The following is a 21,458-nucleotide window of genomic DNA, read 5'->3' on the forward strand; positions in this document are numbered from 1 at the left end:
ATTTTTGGAATTTCTTTCCTTCTTAATGCGTTTGAGCCAATCAGTTGTGTTGTGACAAGGTAGGGGTGGTATACAGAATATAGTCATATTTGGTTAAAGTCCATATGGCGAGAACAGCTCAAATAAGCAGAGAAATGACAGTCCATCATTACTTTAAGACATGAAGGTCAGTCAATACAGAACATTAAGAACTTTGAAAGTTTCTTCAAGTGCAGTGGCAAATACTATCAAGCACTATGATGAAACTGGCTCTCATGAGGACTGCCACAGGAAAGGAAGACCCAGTTACCTCTGCTGCAGAGGATAAGTTCATTAGAGTTACCAGACTCAGAAATTGCAACCCAAATAAATTCTTCACAGAATTCAAGTAACAGATGAATCTCAACATCAACTGTTCAGAGGAGACTGCGTGAATCACGCCTTCATGGTCGAATTGCTGCAAAGAAACCACTACTAAAGGACACCAATAAGAAGAAGAGACTTGCTTGGGGCAAGAAACACCAGCAATGGACATTAGACTGGTGGAAATCTGTCCTTTGATCTGATGAGTCCAAATTTCAGATATTTGGTTCCAACCACAGTGTCTTTGTGAGATGCAGAGTAGGTGAACGGATGATCTCTGCATGTGTGGTTCCCACCGTGAAGCATGGAGGAGGAGGTGTGATGGTGCTTTGCTGGTGGCACTGTCAGTGATTTATTAAGAATTTAAGGCACACTTAACCAGCATGGCTACCACAGCATTCTGCAGCAATACACCATCCCATCTGGTTTGCGCTTAGTGGGACTATCATTTGTTTTTCAACAGGACAACAACCCAAAATACAGTCTGTGTAAGGGTTATTTAGTTTTTTTTATTTAACCTAGGCAAGTAAGTTAAGAACAAATTCTTATTTACAACGACGGCCTAGGAACACTGCCTTGTTCAGGGGCAGAACGACAGATTTTTACCTTGTCAGCTCGGGGATTCGATCAAGCAACCTTTCGGTTACTGGTCCAACGCTCTAACCACTAGGCTACCTGCCTCCCCTATTTGACCAAGAAGGAGAGTGATGGAGTGCTGCATCAGATGACCTGGGCTCCACAATCACCGACCTCAAACCAATTGAGATGGTTTGGGATGAGTTGGACCACAGATTGAAGGAAAAGCAGCCAACAAGTGCTCAGCATATGTGGGAAGTCCTTCAAGAATGTTGGAAAAGCATTCCTCATGAAGCTGGTTGAGAGAATGTCAAGAGTGTGCAAAGCTGTCATCAAGGCAAAGGGTGCTTTTTGAAGAATCTAAAATATATTTTTATTTGTTTAACACTTTTTTGGTTACTACATGATTCCATGTGTTATTTCATAGTTTATGTCTTCACTATTATTCTACAATGTAGGATAAAGAAAAACCCTTGAATGAGTAGGTGTCCAAACTTTTGACTGGTACTGTACATGTTATATAAGTGGGTCTCACACACACACATCATATATCTTAACACATGCACACACGAACAGTAGGTTTTAGTACTTCTCCTTACGTATTGTACCAGTTGAAGAGCAACCAGTTCACTCCCTCCAGCTGGTATTCCCTGAGTGCGTTGTCGTTTTTATAATCCCTGGAACTCTGGGATTTCTGCCAGTTTTCAGTGGGAGGTCGCTCCTGTTTCAAATAAAAGTCTACTGTTAGTGGTTTCTGTGTGACCGCAGGAGACCTAGCTGGCTCCGCGTTAAAGGGCTGGGGCCAGAAAATGTAAGAAAAAGGCAGCAGGAGAGTGTATAGTGTGTGTGAGGTTTTTATTTTACGCACCACGCGTTTGGTCTCGGGCTGACGGGCCGCGACGGCCTCGTACTCATCGATCTTGGCCTGGTCGATGTCCGTCTTCAGCTCCCAAGTTCTATCCTCATAGGGCAGGGAACACCACTTCACCAGATACAGCTTTACAGGCTGGGGGGGGGGGGGGCAGAGAGAGGTTGAGGTTAGTGTGTGTGTTGGGGCAGAGAGGGCGTTAGTATGTGGGGAGGGGTAAGTGTGTCTTGGGGATTAGTGTGTGTGTGTGCGCGTGCGTCCGCGGGGTTTAGTGCGCAAGCCGGGGGGAGATAAGTGTGTTGGTTAGTGTGTGTGTTGGGGGGATAAGTGTGCGCGCGCGCATGTTGGGGGGGTTAGTGTGCGCACTCGCGTGTTGGGGGGGGGTTAGTGTGCGCTCGCGTGTTGGGGGGGGGTTAGTGTGCGCGCTCGCGTGTTGGGGGGTTAGTGTGCGCGCTCGCGTGTTGGGGGGGGTTAGTGTGCGCGCTCGCGTGTTGGGGGGTTAGTGTGCGCTCGCGTGTTGGGGGGCATAGTGTGCACTCGAGTGTTGGGGGGTTAGTGTGCGCACTCGCGTGTTGGGGGGGGTTAGTGTGCGCTCGCGTGTTGGGGGCGTTAGTGTGCGCGCTCGCGTGTTGGGGGGGTTAGTGTGCGCGCTCGCGTGTTGGGGGGGTTAGTGTGCGCTCGCGTGTTGGGGGGCATAGTGTGCACTCGAGTGTTGGGGGGGTTAGTGTGCGCGCGGGCATGTTGGGGTGGTTAGTGTGTGCGCATTGGGGGGTTAGTGTGCATGTGCATGTATTGGGGGATAGCGTGCGTGTTGGAGGATAGCGTGCGTGTGCGCGTGTTGGGGGGTTTGTGTGTGTGTTGGGGGGGTTAGCGTGCGTGTGTTGGGGGGGTTAGCGTGCGTGTGTTGGGGGGGTTAGTGCGCGTGTGTTGGGGGGGTTAGTGTGCGTGTGTTGGGGGGGTTAGTGTGCGTGTGTTGGGGGGGTTAGTGCGCGTGTGTTGGGGGGTTAGTGCGCGTGTGTTGGGGGGTTAGTGCGCGTGTCTTGGGGGGTTAGTGTGCGTGTGTTGGGGGGGTTAGTGTGCGTGTGTCGGGGGGTTAGTGTGCGTGTGTTGGGGGGTTAGTGTGCGTGTGTTGGGGGGTTAGTGTGCGTGTGTTGTGGGGGGTTAGTGTGCGTGTGTTGGGGGGGTTAGCGTGCGTGTGTTTGGGGGGGTTAGTGTGCGTGTGTTGGGGGGTTAGTGTGCGTTGGGGGGGTTAGTGTGCGTGTGTTGGGGGTTAGTGTGTGTGTGTTGGGGGGTTAGTGTGCGTGTGTTGGGGGGTTAGTGTGCGTGTGTTGGGGGGTTAGTGTGCGTGCGTGTGTTGGGGGGGTTAGTGTGCGTGCGTATTGGGGGGCTTAGTGTGTGTGTGTTGGGGGGGTTAGTGTGTGTGTGTTGGGGGGGTTAGTGTGCATGTGTGTGTGTTAGGGGGTTAGTGTGAGTGTGTGTGTGTGTTGCGGGGTTTAGTGTGAGTGTGTTGGGGGGTTAGTGTGCGTGTGTTGCGGGGGTTAGTGTGAGTGTGTTGGGGGTTAGTGTGCGTGTGTTGCGGGGGTTAGTGTGCGTGTGCGTTGGGGGGGTTAGTGTGCGTGTGTGTGTGTTAGGGGGTTAGTGTGCGTGTGTTGCGGGGGTTAGTGTGAGTGTGTGTGTGTGTTGCGGGGGTTAGTGTGCGTGTTGGGGGGGTTAGTGTGCGTGTGTTGGGGGGGTTAGTGCGCGTGTGTTGGGGGGGTTAGTGCGCGTGTGTTGGGGGGTTAGTGCGCGTGTGTTGGGGGGGTTAGTGCGCGTGTGTTGGGGGGTTAGTGCGCGTGTGTTGGGGGGTTAGTGCGCGTGTGTTGGGGGGGTTAGTGCGGCGTGTGTTGGGGGGTTAGTGCGCGTGTCTTGGGGGGTTAGTGCGCGTGTGTTGGGGGGGTTAGTGTGCATGTGCGTGTGTTGGGGGGTTAGTGTGCGTGTGTTGGGGGGGTTAGTGTGCGTGTGTGTTGGGGGGTTAGTGTGCGGTGTGTTGGGGGGTTAGTGTGCGTGTGTTGGGGGGTTAGTGTGCGTGCGTGTTGGGGGGTTAGTGTGCGCGTGTGTTGGGGGGTTAGTGTGCGTGTGTTGGGGGGGTTAGTGTGCGTGCGTGTGTGGGGGGGTTAGTGTGCGTGCGTGTGTTGGGGGGTTAGTGTGCGTGCGTGTGTTGGGGGGTTAGTGTGCGTGCGTGTGTTGGGGGGTTAGTGTGCGTGCGTGTGTTGGGGGGTTAGTGTGCGTGCGTGTGTTGGGGGGTTAGTGTGCGTGCGTGTGTTGGGGGGTTAGTGTGCGTGCGTGTGTTGGGGGGTTAGTGTGCGTGCGTGTGTTGGGGGGTTAGTGTGCGTGCGTGTGTTGGGGGGTTAGTGTGCGTGCGTGTGTTGGGGGGGTTAGTGTGCGTGCGTGTGTTGGGGGGTTAGTGTGCGTGCGTGTGTTGGGGGGTTAGTGTGCGTGCGTGTGTTGGGGGGTTAGTGTGCGTGCGTGTGTTGGGGGGTTAGTGTGCGTGCGTGTGTGGGGGGTTAGTGTGCGTGCGTGTGTGGGGGTTAGTGTGCGTGCGTTGGGGGGTTAGTGTGCGTGCGTTGGGGGGTTAGTGTGCGTGTGTTGGGGGGTTAGTGTGCGTGTGTTGGGGGGGTTAGTGTGCGTGTGTTGGGGGGTTAGTGTGCGTGTGTTGGGGGGTTAGTGTGCGTGTGTTGGGGGGTTAGTGTGCGTGTGTTGGGGGGTTAGTGTGCGTGTGTTGGGGGGTTAGTGTGCGTGTGTTGGGGGGTTAGTGTGCGTGTGTTGGGGGGTTAGTGTGCGTGTGTTGGGGGGTTAGTGTGCGTGTGTTGGGGGGTTAGTGTGCGTGTGTTGGGGGGTTAGTGTGCGTGTGTTGGGGGGTTAGTGTGCGTGTGTTGGGGGGTTAGTGTGCGTGTGTTGGGGGGTTAGTGTGCGTGTGTTGGGGGGTTAGTGTGCGTGTGTTGGGGGGTTAGGTGTGCGTGTGTTGGGGGGTTAGGGTGCGTGCGTTGGGGGGTTAGGGTGCGTGCGTGGTGGGGGGGTTAGGGTGCGTGCGTTGGGGGGTTAGGGTGCGTGCGTTGGGGGGTTAGTGTGCGTGCTGTTGGGGGGTTAGTGTGTGTGTGTTGGGGGGTTAGTGTGCGTGTGTTGGGGGGTTAGTGTGTGTGTGTTGGGGGGTTAGTGTGTGTGTGTGTTGGGGAGTTAGTGTGCGTATGTTGGGGGGTTAGTGTGTGTGTGTGTCTTTCTGTGACTCCAAGATTAAAGGAAAGGGCAATGTTTTTTCGGAACTTAAAAAGGAACGTTTAGCCAAAGCATCAACTTCAATCAACGACATAACCAAACTTATTCCCACTTTTGAGGTTGATTAGAGGCCATATAGAACAGGAAGGAGGGAGAGGGCAAGAACAGGAGCGCACCTCTCCGTTCTCATCTGTGCTCTCTGACACGTCCAGTACCCGGTCCACCTCAACGTAGTCTGGGTTGAAAGGCTCGTCATCCATCTGGAGGAGGGAGGGAGAAAGGAATGAGAGAAGGATGGAGACGTTGAGGTTAGTGTTGTCATAGCAGAGAGTGAATGGCCTGGTTTCGTTCTGTGCAGTCTAGGTCCAATTCACCCAACCAAATATAACATGTCATTGAATCCTCTGAAGTTGAAAGTGGGAAGACAGAACTGTGGGACTGACCTCTGTCACGAAGGTGGGGAGGGCCTGTTTGGCCCTGAACCGCTTGACCTTCTGGTGGATCCTTTTGTCCTTCTCCAGCTCCTCCAGATCTGCCCAGCGACAGTGCAGGTAGGAGCTACACAGAGAGAGTGGGGGGAATACACACCATTACATAGATATACACTATGAACTCTCACTCAAATACACCCACCCGTGACAGATGCAATCTCATACACCATAAACACACCCCACAAAAAGAAAACGAAAAATACAGACGCACCATCACAAAACCCAACGTGCTAATCTAGAGATTTATAGCATTATACAAATTGCTCTTCGGTCCAAACATTAAACCTGTGGTTTACAGAGCGTTTATTTGATTTCACGTTAATCCACCATTTCCCCTGAAGCTGGAAGAAATAAAATGAAACGGTGGACCAAGACCACAGTCGTGTTGGTACTCACAAGCTCTTGAACTTCACATAGAATTCTTCCACTTCCATTTTCTCTCCCGATTCCATCTTTGGAAAAAGTTACATTTGTGTCAGTTGTTGATTAGAGTCAGAAGATGGGTGAGTATTAATGTTTCTCTAAAAATATATAAAATCAAGGCCACCGTTTTCTCTAACAAAGTAGTCATTTAATAAACGTCTTCTGGCAGAGTTGTGTATACTTTAGGAGACAATAACACTGACCATACCCCCTACCAACCATCTCCACATGGTGCTGTGTGATGACTCACAAAGCCCTTACCCACGGCCCCCATGCCCCTTCCCTGATACGTGGAAATGTTGGACTATATTATATGACTTCCTGTATTATACCTGTGCTAAAATGTTAATTATATTCTACTGAGCCATTTACTTTGTGTTGAAATCCTTCTATTACTTTTTATTGTTGTTGACCTGCCAGTAAGCATTTCATTGGACAGTGTATACCATTTGTATCCTGTACATATGACTAATAAAACTTAAAACACACACGGGCACGCTCACAGACACACACGGGCCCGCTACACTGTGCATGCTCACAGACACACACGGGCCCGCTACACTGTGCATGCTCACAGACACACACGGGCCCGCTACACTGTGCATGCTCACAGACACACACGGGCCCGCTACACTGTGCACGCTCACAGACACACTCGGGCCCGCTACACTGTGCACGCTCACAGACACACTCGGGCCCGCTACACTGTGCACGCTCACAGACACACTCGGGCCCGCTACACTGTGCACGCTCACAGACACACACAGGCCCACTACACTGTGCACGCTCACAGACACACTCGGGCCCGCTACACTGTGCACGCTCACAGACACACACAGGCCCGCTACACTGTGCACGCTCACACACAGGCCCGCTACACTGTGCACGCTCACACACAGGCCCGCTACACTGTGCACGCTCACAGACACACACAGGCCCGCTACACTGTGCATGCTACACTGTGCACGCTCACAGACACACTCGGGCCCGCTACACTGTGCACGCTCACAGACACACACAGGCCCGCTATACTGTGCACGCTCACAGACACACTCGGGCCCGCTACACTGTGCACGCTCACAGACACACACGGTTCCATTCAGAGAGCTGACCCAAGGCCTGGCTTCCTGCCAAAACCACAGCGCTACGACAGACAGACTAGCGTTTCCTCGGGAAGGTGTGTGTGAGGGGGGGAGGTGGAGGTGGGGGAGGTGAGGGGGATGTGGAGGGGGGGGGGGATGTGGAGGGGGGGGGGTGTGGAGGTGGGGGGGATGTGGAGGTGGGGGGGGTTACCCATTCACAGCTGCTTTAAGTAGAGTTCCACCAGACAGCCTGTGGGAGTGTTCAGATTGTTTTGGCAGAGATGAACCAAGCTTTAGTTTAGAGCAGCCTTTTCAAAGGGTGTGAATAAACAAACTCTCCCCCCCCACACTACTCCCCCCACACACACACTAACTCCCCCCCCACACACACACTAACTCCCCCCCCACACACACACACTAACTCCCCCCCCAATCACACACACACTAACTCCCCCCCCAATCACACACACACTAACTCCCCCCCCAATCACCCACACCACACGACGCCCCCCCCCATCACACACTAACTCCCCCCCCCACACACACTAACTCCCCCCCCCACACTAACTCCCCCCCCCCACACACACTACCCCCACTACCACCCACACACTAACTCCCCCCCCACACACACTAACTCCCCCCCCACACACACTAACACCCCCCCCACACACACTAACTCCCACACACACACACACTAACTCCCACTACACACACACTAACTCCCCCCCACACACACTAACTCCCCCCCACACACACTAACTCCCCCCCCCACACACACTAACTCCCCCCCCCACACACACACTAACTCCCCCCCCCACACACACACACTAACCTCCCCCCCCACACACACACTAACTCCCCCCCACACACACACTAACTCCCACCACACACACACTAACTCCCCCCCCCACACACACTAACTCCCCCCCCACACACACACTACCTCCCCCCCCACACACACACACTAACTCCCCCCTACCACACACACACACTAACCTCCCCCTACACACACACTAACTCCCCACACTACACACACACTAACTCCCCCCCACACACACACTACCCCCCCCACACACACACACACACTACTCCCCCCCACACACACTAACCCCCCCCCACACACACAACTCCCCCCCCACACACACTAACTCCCACTACACACACACTAACTCCCCACCACACACACAACTAACTCCCACTACACACACACCACACCCCCCCCCACACACACACTAACTCCCCCCCACACACACACTAACTCCCCCCCACACACACACTAACTCCCACTACACACACACTAACTCCCCCCCACACACTAACCCCCCCCCACACACACTAACTCCCACTACACACACACTAACCCCCCCCCACACACACACTAACTCCCCCCCACACACACACTAACCCCCCCACACACACACTACTCCCACACACACACACTAACTCCCCCCCCACACACACTAACTCCCCCCCACACACACACTAACTCCCCCCCCACACACACACACTAACTCCCCCCCCACACACACACTAACTCCCCCCCCCACACACACACTAACCCCCCCCCACACACACACTACCCCCACTACACACACACAACCCCCCCCCCACACACACTAACCCCCCCCACACACACACTAACTCCCCCCCCACACCACTAACCCCCCCCCCCACACACTAACCCCCCCCCACACACACTAACTCCCCCCCCACACACACTAACTCCCCCCCACACACACTAACTCCCCCACACACACACTAACTCCCCCCCACACACATAACCCCCCCCCACACCCACCACTAACTCCCCCCCACACACACACTAACTCCCCCCCACACACACACTAACTCCCACTACACACACACTACCCCCCCCCACACACACTACTCCCCCCCCACACACACTAACTCCCCCCCACACACACTAACCCCCCCCACACACACTAACTCCCCCCCACACACACACTAACTCCCACTACACACACACTAACTCCCCCCCCACACACACACACTAACACCCCCCCCCCACACACACTAACTCCCCCCCCCCCCACACACTAACTCCCCCCTACACACACACTAACCCCCACTACACACACACTAACCCCCCCCCCCCCCCACACACACACTAACTCCCCCCCACACACACACTAACTCCCCCCCACACACACTAACTCCCCCCCACACACACTAACTCCCACTACACACACACTAACTCCCACTACACACAAACTCCCCCCCACACACACTAACTCCCCACTACACACACACACACACTAACTCCCACTACACACACACACACTCCCCCTACACACACACACACTAACTCCCCCCCACACACACACACACTAACTCCCCCCCACACACACACTAACTCCCCCCCCACACACACACTAACTCCCACTACACACACACACTAACTCCCCACACACACTAACTCCCCCCCCACACACACACACTAACTCCCCCCCCACACACACTAACTCCCCCCCCCACACACACTAACTCCCCCCACACACACTAACTCCCCCCCACACACACACACACTAACTCCCCCCCACACACACACACACTAACTCCCCCCCACACACACACACACTAACTCCCCCCACACACACACACTAACTCCCCCCACACACACACTAACTCCCCCCCCACACACACACTAACTCCCCCCCCCACACACACACTAACTCCAACTACACACACACTAACTCCCCCCCACACACACTAACTCCCCCCCTACACACACACTAACTCCCCCCCTACACACACACTAACTCCCACTACACACACACTAACCCCCCCCACACACACTAACTCCCCCCCCCACACACACTAACTCCCCCCCACACACACACTAACTCCCCCCACACACACTAACTCCCCCCCACACAAACACTAACTCCCCCCCACACACACTAACTCCCCCCCCACACACACACTAACTCCCCCCCTACACACACACTAACTCCCACTACACACACACACTAACCCCCCCCCCCCCCCCCACACACACTAACTCCCCCCCACACACACACACTAACTCCCCCCCCACACACACTAACCCCCCCCACACACACTAACTCCCCCCCACACACACTAACTCCCCCCCCACACACACTAACTCCCACTACACACACACTAACTCCCCCCACACACACTAACTCCCCCCCACACACACACTAACTCCCCCCCACACACACACTAACTCCCCCCCCGACACACACACTAACTCCCCCCCACACACACACTAACTTCCCCCCCCACACACACTAACTCTCCCACCCAAACACACACACTAACTCTCCCACCCAAACACACACACTAACTCTCCCACCCACACACACACACAAACTCTCCCACCCACACACACACACAAACTCTCCCACCCACACACACACACTCTCTCCCACCCACACTAACTCTCCCCCCCACACACAAACCTCCCCCCACACACAAACCTCCCCCCACACACAAACCTCCCCCCACACACAAACCTCCCCCCACACACATCTCCCACACCCCTCTCCCACACACAAACCTTCCCCCCACACACATCTCTCCCACACCCCTCTCCAACACACACCCCCCTCTCACACACAAACCTCCCCCCCACACACACACAAACCTCCCCCACACACATCTCCCACACCCCTCTCCCACACACAACCCCCCTTCTCCCACACACACACCCCTCCCTCTCACACACACACAAACCTCCCTCCCACACACATCTCCCACACCCTCTCCCACACACAACCCCCCTTCTCCCACACACACAAACCTCCCCCCACACACACACAAACCTCCCCCCACACACACACACCTCTCCCACACCCCGCCCTCACACACACACATCATCTCTCCCGCCCCCCACACACACACGCACCCCTCTCTCACACACCCATCCCTCACACACACCCCTCTCACACACACACACACCCATCTCGCACACACAAACACCTCTCGCACACACAAACACCTCTCGCACACACAAACACCTCTCGCACACACACACACCTCTCTCGCACACACCCACCCACCTCCCGCACACACACCTCTGCCACATAACCATCTCACACACACACCCCCACCACACCCCCCCACACACCTACATCTCACACACTCTCCCACACACCCACATCTCGCTCACACACACACAAACACCCCTCTAACACACCTCTCTCTCACACACATACACACCTCTCTCTCTCTCTCTCTCTCTCACCCAAACCCCACTCACTCACCGACCCAAACCCCACTCACACCTCTCCCTCACACAAACCCCACTCACACCTCTCCCTCACACAAACCCCACTCACTCACACAAACCCCACTCACTCACACAAACAAACATCACCCCTCTCTCGCACTCCACCCCCCACCTCTCTCCACACCCCCTATCTCCCCAAACACAAACACCCCCCACCTCTCTCCACACCCCCCCACACACTCTCCACAAACCCCCATCCACCCCCCCTCACTCCACACACACCCCCATCTATCCACACACCCCCCCCCTTCTCTCTCCACACACCCCCCTGTCCGCCCCCCCTCTTACTCCACACCCCCCCACTCACACACAAACAAACCCCACTAACTCAAACAAACCCCACTAACTCAAACAAACCCCACTCACTCAAACAAACCCCACTCACTCACACACATACACCCCCTGTCCACACCCCCCTCTCTCCACACACAAACCCCACTCACACACCTCTCACACACACACATACACACACAAAACCCACTCCCACACACAAACACCACTCACCTCTCACACACACACGAAAAACAAACCCCACTCACTCACACAAAATACAGACACCACACACACACCACTCACAAACATAACTCTCCCTCACAAACCCCACACAGTCACTCACAAACTCACTCAAACACACCACTCACACACATACCTCACTCACTCAAACAAACCTAACTCACAAAATACACAGACACTACAAACAAAAAAACACCTCTCCCTACAAACACACACCTCTCCCTACACACACACACACACACCTCTCCCTACACACACACACCACACACACACACACCTCTCCCTACACACACACACACACACACACCTCTCCCTACACACACACACACCTCTCCCTACACACACACACCTCTCCCTACACACACACACACACCTCTCCCTACACACACACACACACACACACACCTCTCCCTACACACACACACACACACACACACACCTCTCCCTACACACACACACACACACCTCTCCCTACACACACACACACCTCTCCCTACACACACACACACACACACACACACACACACACCTCTCCCTACACACACACACACACCACACACACACACACACACACACACACACACACACACCTCTCCCTACACACACACACCTCTCCCTACACACACACACCTCTCCCTACACACACACACCTCTCCCTACACACACACACACACACACACACATCTCTCCCTACACACACACACACCTCTCCCTACACACACCCCTCCCTACACACACACACACACACACACACCTCTCCCTACACACACACACCTCTCCCTACACACACACACACACACACCTCTCCCTACACACACACACCTCTCCCTACACACACACACACACCTCTCCCTACACACACACACACACCTCTCCCTACACACACACACCTCTCCCTACACACACACACCTCTCCCTACACACACACACCTCTCCCTACACACACACACACACACACACACACACACACACACCTCTCCCTACACACACACACACACACACACACACACACCTCTCCCTACACACACACACACACACACACACACCTCTCCCTACACACACACACACCTCTCCCTACACACACACACCTCTCCCTACACACACACACACACACCTCTCCCCACACACACACACCTCTCCCTACACACACACACCTCCCTACACACACACACACACACACCTCTCCCTACACACACACACACCTCTCCCTACACACACACACACACCTCTCCCTACACACACACACCTCTCCCTACACACACACACACCTCTCCCTACACACACACACACACCTCTCCCTACACACACACACACACACACACACACACACACACACACCTCTCCCTACACACACACACACACACACACACACCTCTCCCTACACACACACACACCTCTCCCTACACACACACACACACCTCTCCCTACACACACACACACCTCTCCCTACACACACACACACACACCTCTCCCTCACACCACACACACACACACACACACACCTCTCCCTACACACACACACACACCCTCTCCCTACACACACACCTCTCCCTACACACACACACACACACCTCTCCGTACACACACACACACACACACACACCTCTCCCTACACACACACACACACACACACCTCTCCCTACACACACACACACCACCTCTCCCTACACACACACACACACACACACCTCTCCCTACACACACACACAACTCTCCCTACACACACACACCCCTCTCCCTACACACACACCTCTCCCTACACACACACACACACACACACACCTCTCCCTACACACACACACACCTCTCCCTACACACACACACACACACACACACACACACCTCTCCCTACACACACACACCTCTCCCTACACACACACACACACACACACACCTCTCCCTACACACACACACTCTCCCTACACACACACACACACTCTCCCTACACACATCACACCTCTCCCTACACACACACACACACACCTCTCCCTACACACACACACACACACCTCTCCCTACACACACACACACACACACACACACACCACACACACACACACACCTCTCCCTACACACACCACACACCTCTCCCTACACACACACACACCTCTCCCTACACACACACACACCTCTCCCTACACACACACACCTCTCCCTACACACACACACACCTCTCCCTACACACACACACACCTCTCCCTACACACACACACACCTCTCCCTACACACACACCACACACCTCTCCCTACACACACACACACACACCTCCCTACCACACACACACACACACCTCCCCTCCACACACACACACACACACACCACACACACACACACACACACACCTCTCCCTACACACACACACACACTCTCCCCACACACACACCTCCCCACACCACACACCCCTCCCTACACACACACACACACACCCTCCCCACACACACACACACACCACACCCTCCCACACACACACACACCTCTCCCTACACACACACACTCTCCCTACACACACACACACACTCTCCCTACACCACACCCCTCCCACACACACCTCTCCCTACACACACACACACACACACCTCTCCCTACACACACACACACACACACACCACACACACACACACACACACCTCTCCCTACACACACACACCTCTCCCACACACACACACACCTCTCCCTACACACCACACACACACCTCTCCCTACACACACACACACACACACCTCTCCCTACACACACACACACACACACACCTCTCCCTACACACACACACACCTCTCCCTACACACACACCTCTCCCTACACACACACACACACACACACTCTCCCTACACACACACACACACCTCTCCCTACACACACACCACACCACCTCTCCCTACACACACACACACACCTCTCCCTACACACACACACACCTCTCCCTACACACACACACACCTCTCCCTACACACCACACACCTCTCCCTACACACACACACACACACACACCTCTCCCTACACACACACACACACACACCTCTCCCTACACACACACCACACACACACACCACACACACACCTCTCCCTACACACACACCCACACACACACCTCTCCCTACACACACACACACTCTCCCTACACACACACACACACACACCTCCCTCCCCTACACACACACACACCTCCCCTACACACACCCTACACACACACACACCTCTCCCTACACACACACACCTCTCCCTACACACACACACACACACACACACACACACACCTCTCCCTACACACACACACCCACACACACACCTCTCCCTACACACACACACACTCTCCCTACACACACACACACCCCACACACACACACCTCTCCCTACACACACACACCTCTCCCCACACACACACACACCTCTCCCTACACACACACCCCCACACACACACCTCTCCCTACACACACACACACACACCTCTCCCTACACACACACACACACACACCTCTCCCTACACACCACACACACACACTCTCCCTACACACACACACACACACCACACACACACACACCTCTCCCTACACACACACCTCCCCCACACACACACCTCCCCTACACACACACCTCTCCCTACACACACACACCTCTCCCTACACACACACACCTCTCCCTACACACACACACACCTCTCCCTACACACACACACACACACACACCCCCCACACACACACCTCACCCTACACACACACCTCTCCCTACACACACACACACACACCTCTCCCTACACACACACACACACCTCTCCCTACACACCCACACACACACACACACCTCTCCCTACACACACACACACACCTCTCCCTACACACACACACACCTCTCCCTACACACACACACACCTCTCCCCACACACACACACACACACTCTCCCTACACACACACACACACACACCTCTCCCTACACACACACACACCCTCCCTACACACACACACACTCTCCCTACACACACACACACACACACACACACACACACACCTCTCCCTACACACACACACCTCTCCCTACACACACACCACACACCTCTCCCTACACACACACACACCTCTCCCTACACACACACACACACACCTCTCCCTACACACACACACACCTCTCCCTACACACACACACACACCTCTCCCTACACACACACACACCTCTCCCTACACACACACACACCTCTCACACACACACACACACACACACCTCTCCCTACACACACACACACACACACCTCTCCCTACACACACACACACCTCTACCCTACACACACACACACCTCTCCCTACACACACACACACACACACACACACACACACACCTCTCCCTACACACACACACCTCTCCCTACACACACACCACACACCTCTCCCTACACACACACACACCTCTCCCTACACACACACACACACACCTCTCCCTACACACACACACACCTCTCCCTACACACACACACACACACCTCTCCCTACACACACACACACACACACACACACACACACACCTCTCCCTACACACACACACACCTCCCTACACACACACACACCTCTCCCTACACACACACACACACACACACCTCTCCCTACACACACACACACACACACACACACCTCTCCACACACACCTCTCCCTACACACACCTCTCCCTACACACACACACCTCTCCCTACACACACACACCTCTCCCTACACACACACACTACACACCTCTCCCTACACACACACACCTCTCCCTACACACACACACACCTCTCCCTACACACACACACACACACCACCTCTCCCTACACACACACACACACACACACACCTCTCCCTACACACACACACCTCTCCCTACACACACACACACTCTCCCTACACACACACACACACACTCACACACACACACACACACACACACACACACACACCTCTCCCTACACACACACACACACACACACACACACCTCTCCCTACACACACACACCTCTCCCTACACACACACACACACCTCTCCCTACACACACACACACACACACACACCTCTCCCTACACACACACACACCTCTCCCTACACACACACACCTCTCCCTACACACACACACACACCTCTCCCTACACACACACACACACACCTCTCCCTACACACACACCTCCCTACACACACCTCTCCCTCCACACACACACACACCTCTCCCTACACACACACACACCTCTCCCTACACACACACACACCTCTCCCTACACACACACACCTCTCCCTACACACACACACCTCTCCCTACACACACACACCTCTCCCTACACACACACACCTCTCCCTACACACACACACCTCTCCCTACACACACACACCTCTCCCTACACACACACACCTCTCCCTACACACACACCTCTCCCTACACACACACCTCTCCCTACACACACACACACACACACCTCTCCCTACACACACACCTCTCCCTACACACACACACACACACTCCTCTCTCTCTCTCCACACACTCACACAAACAAACCCCACTCTCTCACACACCTCTCACCATACACACTTCTCCCTCCACACCCCCCTGTCCACACCACCCACAAACATCTCACTCAAAAAAACCTCACACACACACACACACACACAAACCCCACTCACTCACACAAAATACAGACACCACACAGACACAAATCCCACTCACGCACCTCTCACACACACACACACGAAAAACAAACCCCACTCACTCACACAATATACTCAGACACCACACACAACTCTCCCTCAAAACCCCACAGTCTCTCACCACACAAACCCCACAGTCTCTCACCACACAAACCCCACTTTCTCACCACACAAACCCCACTTTCTCACCACACAAACCCCACTTTCTCACCACACAAACCCCACTTTCTCACCACACAAACCCCACTTTCTCATCACACAAACCCCACTGTCTCACCACACAAACCCCACTGTCTCACCACACAAACCCCACTTTCTCACCACACAAACCCCACTTTCTCACCACACAAACCCCACTTTCTCACCACACAAACCCCACTTTCTCACCACACAAACCCCACTTTCTCACCACACAAACAAAATAGACAGACACTACAAACAAAAACACACCTCTCACCACACACACACACCTCACACCACACACACACACACCTCACCACACACACACACACCCCACCACACACACACACACACACACACTCTCACACACACACCCCCACACACACACACACCTCTCCCTACACACACACACACCTCACCCTACACACACACACACACACACACACACCTCTCCCTACACACACACACACACTCTCCCTACACACACACACACCCACCCTACACACACACACACCTCTCCCTACACACACACACACCTCTCCCTACACACACACACACCTCTCCCTACACACACACACACCTCTCCCTACACACACACACACACCTCTCCCTACACACACACACACCTCTCCCTACACACACCACACACCTCTCCCTACACACACACACACCTCCCCTACACACACACACACCTCTCCCTACACACACACACACCTCTCCCTACACACCACACACCTCTCCCTACACACACACACACACACCTCTCCCTACACACACACACACACACCTCTCCCTACACACACACACACACCTCTCCCTACACACACACACACACACCTCTCCCTACACACACACACACACCTCTCCCTACACACACACACACACACCTCTCCACTACACACCCCCCACACACACACACCTCTCCCTATACACACACACACACACCTCTCCCTATACACACACACACACCTCTCCCTATACACACACACCTCTCCCTACACACACACACACCTCTCCCTATACACACACACACACACACACACACCTCTCCCTACACACACACACACCTCTCCCTACACACACACACACACCTCTCCCTACACACACACACACACACACCTCTCCCTACACACACACACACACCACTCCCTACACACACACCCACCTCTCCCCACACACACACCACTCTCTCTCCACACCCCCCCACAAACCGCTCTCACCACACACACACCTCTCACCACACATACACACCTACATCTCACACACACACCTCTCTCTCTCACACACACCCACATCTCGCTCACACACACACACAAACCCCACTTTCTCACCACACAAACCCCACTTTCTCACCACACAAACCCCACTTTCTCACCACACAAACCCCACTGTCTCACCACACAAACCCCACTCTCACCACACAAACAAAATAGACAGACACTACAAACAAAAACACAACTCACACACACACACACACACACCTCTCACCACACACACACACACACACACCTCTCACCACACACACATCTCACCACACACATACACACCACACACCTCTCCCTACACACACACACACACACCTCTCCCTACACACACACACACACACACACACACCTCTCCCTACACACACACACACACCTCTCCCTACACACACACACACCTCTCCCTACACACACACACACCTCTCCCTACACACACACACACACCTCTCCCTACACACACACACACACACACCTCTCCCTACACACACACACACCTCTACCTACACACCACACACACACACACCTCTACCTACCACACACACACACACACCTCTCCCTACACACACCTCTCCCTACACACACACACACCTCTCCCTACACACACACACACCTCTCCCTACACACACACACAACTCTCCCTACACACACACACACACACACACACCTCTCCCTACACACACACACCTCTCCCTACACACACACACACACACACACACCTCTCCCTACACACACACACACACCTCTCCCTACACACACACACACACCTCTCCCTACACACACACACACACACACACACACACCTCTCCCCACACACACACCTCTCCCAACACACACACACACCTCTCCCTACACACACACACACACACACCTCTCCCTACACACACCTCTCCCTACACACACACACACACACACCTCTCCCTACACACACACACACCTCTCCCTACACACACACACACACACACACACACACACACACACACACACCTCTCCCTACACACACACACACACACACCTCTCCCTACACACACACACACACCTCTCCCTACACACACACACACACACACCACACCTCTCCCTACACACACACACACACCTCTCCCTACACACACACACACCTCTCCCTACACACACACACACCTCTCCCTACACACACACCACACACACACACACACACCTCTCCCTACACACACACCTCTCCCTCACACACACACCTCTCCCTACACACACACACCTCTCCCTCACACACACACACACACACCTCTCCATACACACACACACACACACACCTCTCCCTCCCCACACACACACACACACCTCTCCCCACACACACACCACACACACCTCCCCCACACACACACACACACACCTCCCAACACACACACACACCTCTCCCTCCACACACACACACACACACACACACACACACACCACCTCTCCCTACACACACACACACCTCTCCCTACACACACACACCACACCTCTCCCTACACACACCTCTCCCTCACACACCTCTCCCTACACACACCTCTCCCTACACACACCTCTCCCTACACACACCTCTTCCTACACACACACACACACACACACACACACACACACACCTCTCCCTACACACACACACACACACACCTCTCCCGACACACACACACACACACCACTCCCTACACACACACACACACACACCACTCTCTCTCCACACCCCCCCACAAACCGCTCTCACCACACACACACACCTCTCACCACACATACACACCTACATCTCACACACACCTCTCTCTCTCACACACACCCATATCTCGCTCACACACACACACAAACACCCCACTTTCTCACCACACAAACCCCACTTTCTCACCACACAAACCCCACTTTCTCACCACACAAACCCCACTGTCTCACCACACAAACCCCACTGTCTCACCACACAAACCCCACTGTCTCACCACACAAACCCCACTGTCTCACCACACAAACCCCACTCTCTCACCACACAAACCCCACTCTCTCACCACACAAACCCCACTCTCTCACCACACAAACCCCACTCTCTCACCACACAACCCCACCCCCCCACCCACTCTCTCACCACACAAACAAAATAGACAGACACTACAAACAAAAACACAACTCACACACCTCTCACCACACACACCACTCACCACACACACACACCTCTCACCACACACACACACACACACCTCTCACCACACACACACCTCTCACCACACACATACACACACATCTCACCACACACACACACACCACTCCCTACACACACACCTCTCACCACACACACACACACACACACATCTCACCACACACATACACACACATCTCACCACACACATACACACACATCTCACCACACACATACATACACATCTCACCTCTCACCACACACACACACACCCCTCTCACCACACACACACATCTCTCCCACCCACACATCTCTCCCCCCACCCACCCACACACACCTCTCACCAACACACACACCTCTCACCAACACACACACCTCTCACCCCCACCCCACCCAC

General features: G+C 54.4%; 1 protein-coding gene across 2 annotated transcripts in view; it reads right to left on the bottom strand.

The window, feature by feature from the left end:
- LOC106598783 (ATP-dependent chromatin remodeler CHD7) overlaps positions 1-21,458 on the bottom strand; it is a 76,103-nt gene that overhangs the window by 42,667 nt on the left and 11,978 nt on the right. For both annotated transcript variants that reach the window (XM_082973336.1, XM_082973337.1), the window contains exons 3-7: positions 5,926-5,981; positions 5,482-5,596; positions 5,215-5,298; positions 1,787-1,924; positions 1,518-1,639 (exon numbers count right to left, since the gene is read on the bottom strand). In XM_082973336.1, coding sequence (XP_082829462.1) covers positions 1,518-1,639; positions 1,787-1,924; positions 5,215-5,298; positions 5,482-5,596; positions 5,926-5,981 — 515 coding nt within the window. The remainder of the gene's footprint in view (positions 1-1,517; positions 1,640-1,786; positions 1,925-5,214; positions 5,299-5,481; positions 5,597-5,925; positions 5,982-21,458) is intronic.

This window comes from Salmo salar, chromosome 03 (genome assembly GCF_965601325.2).
Source record: "Salmo salar chromosome 03, fSalSal1, whole genome shotgun sequence".
In the NCBI taxonomy this organism is placed as follows: Eukaryota; Metazoa; Chordata; class Actinopteri; order Salmoniformes; family Salmonidae; genus Salmo; species Salmo salar.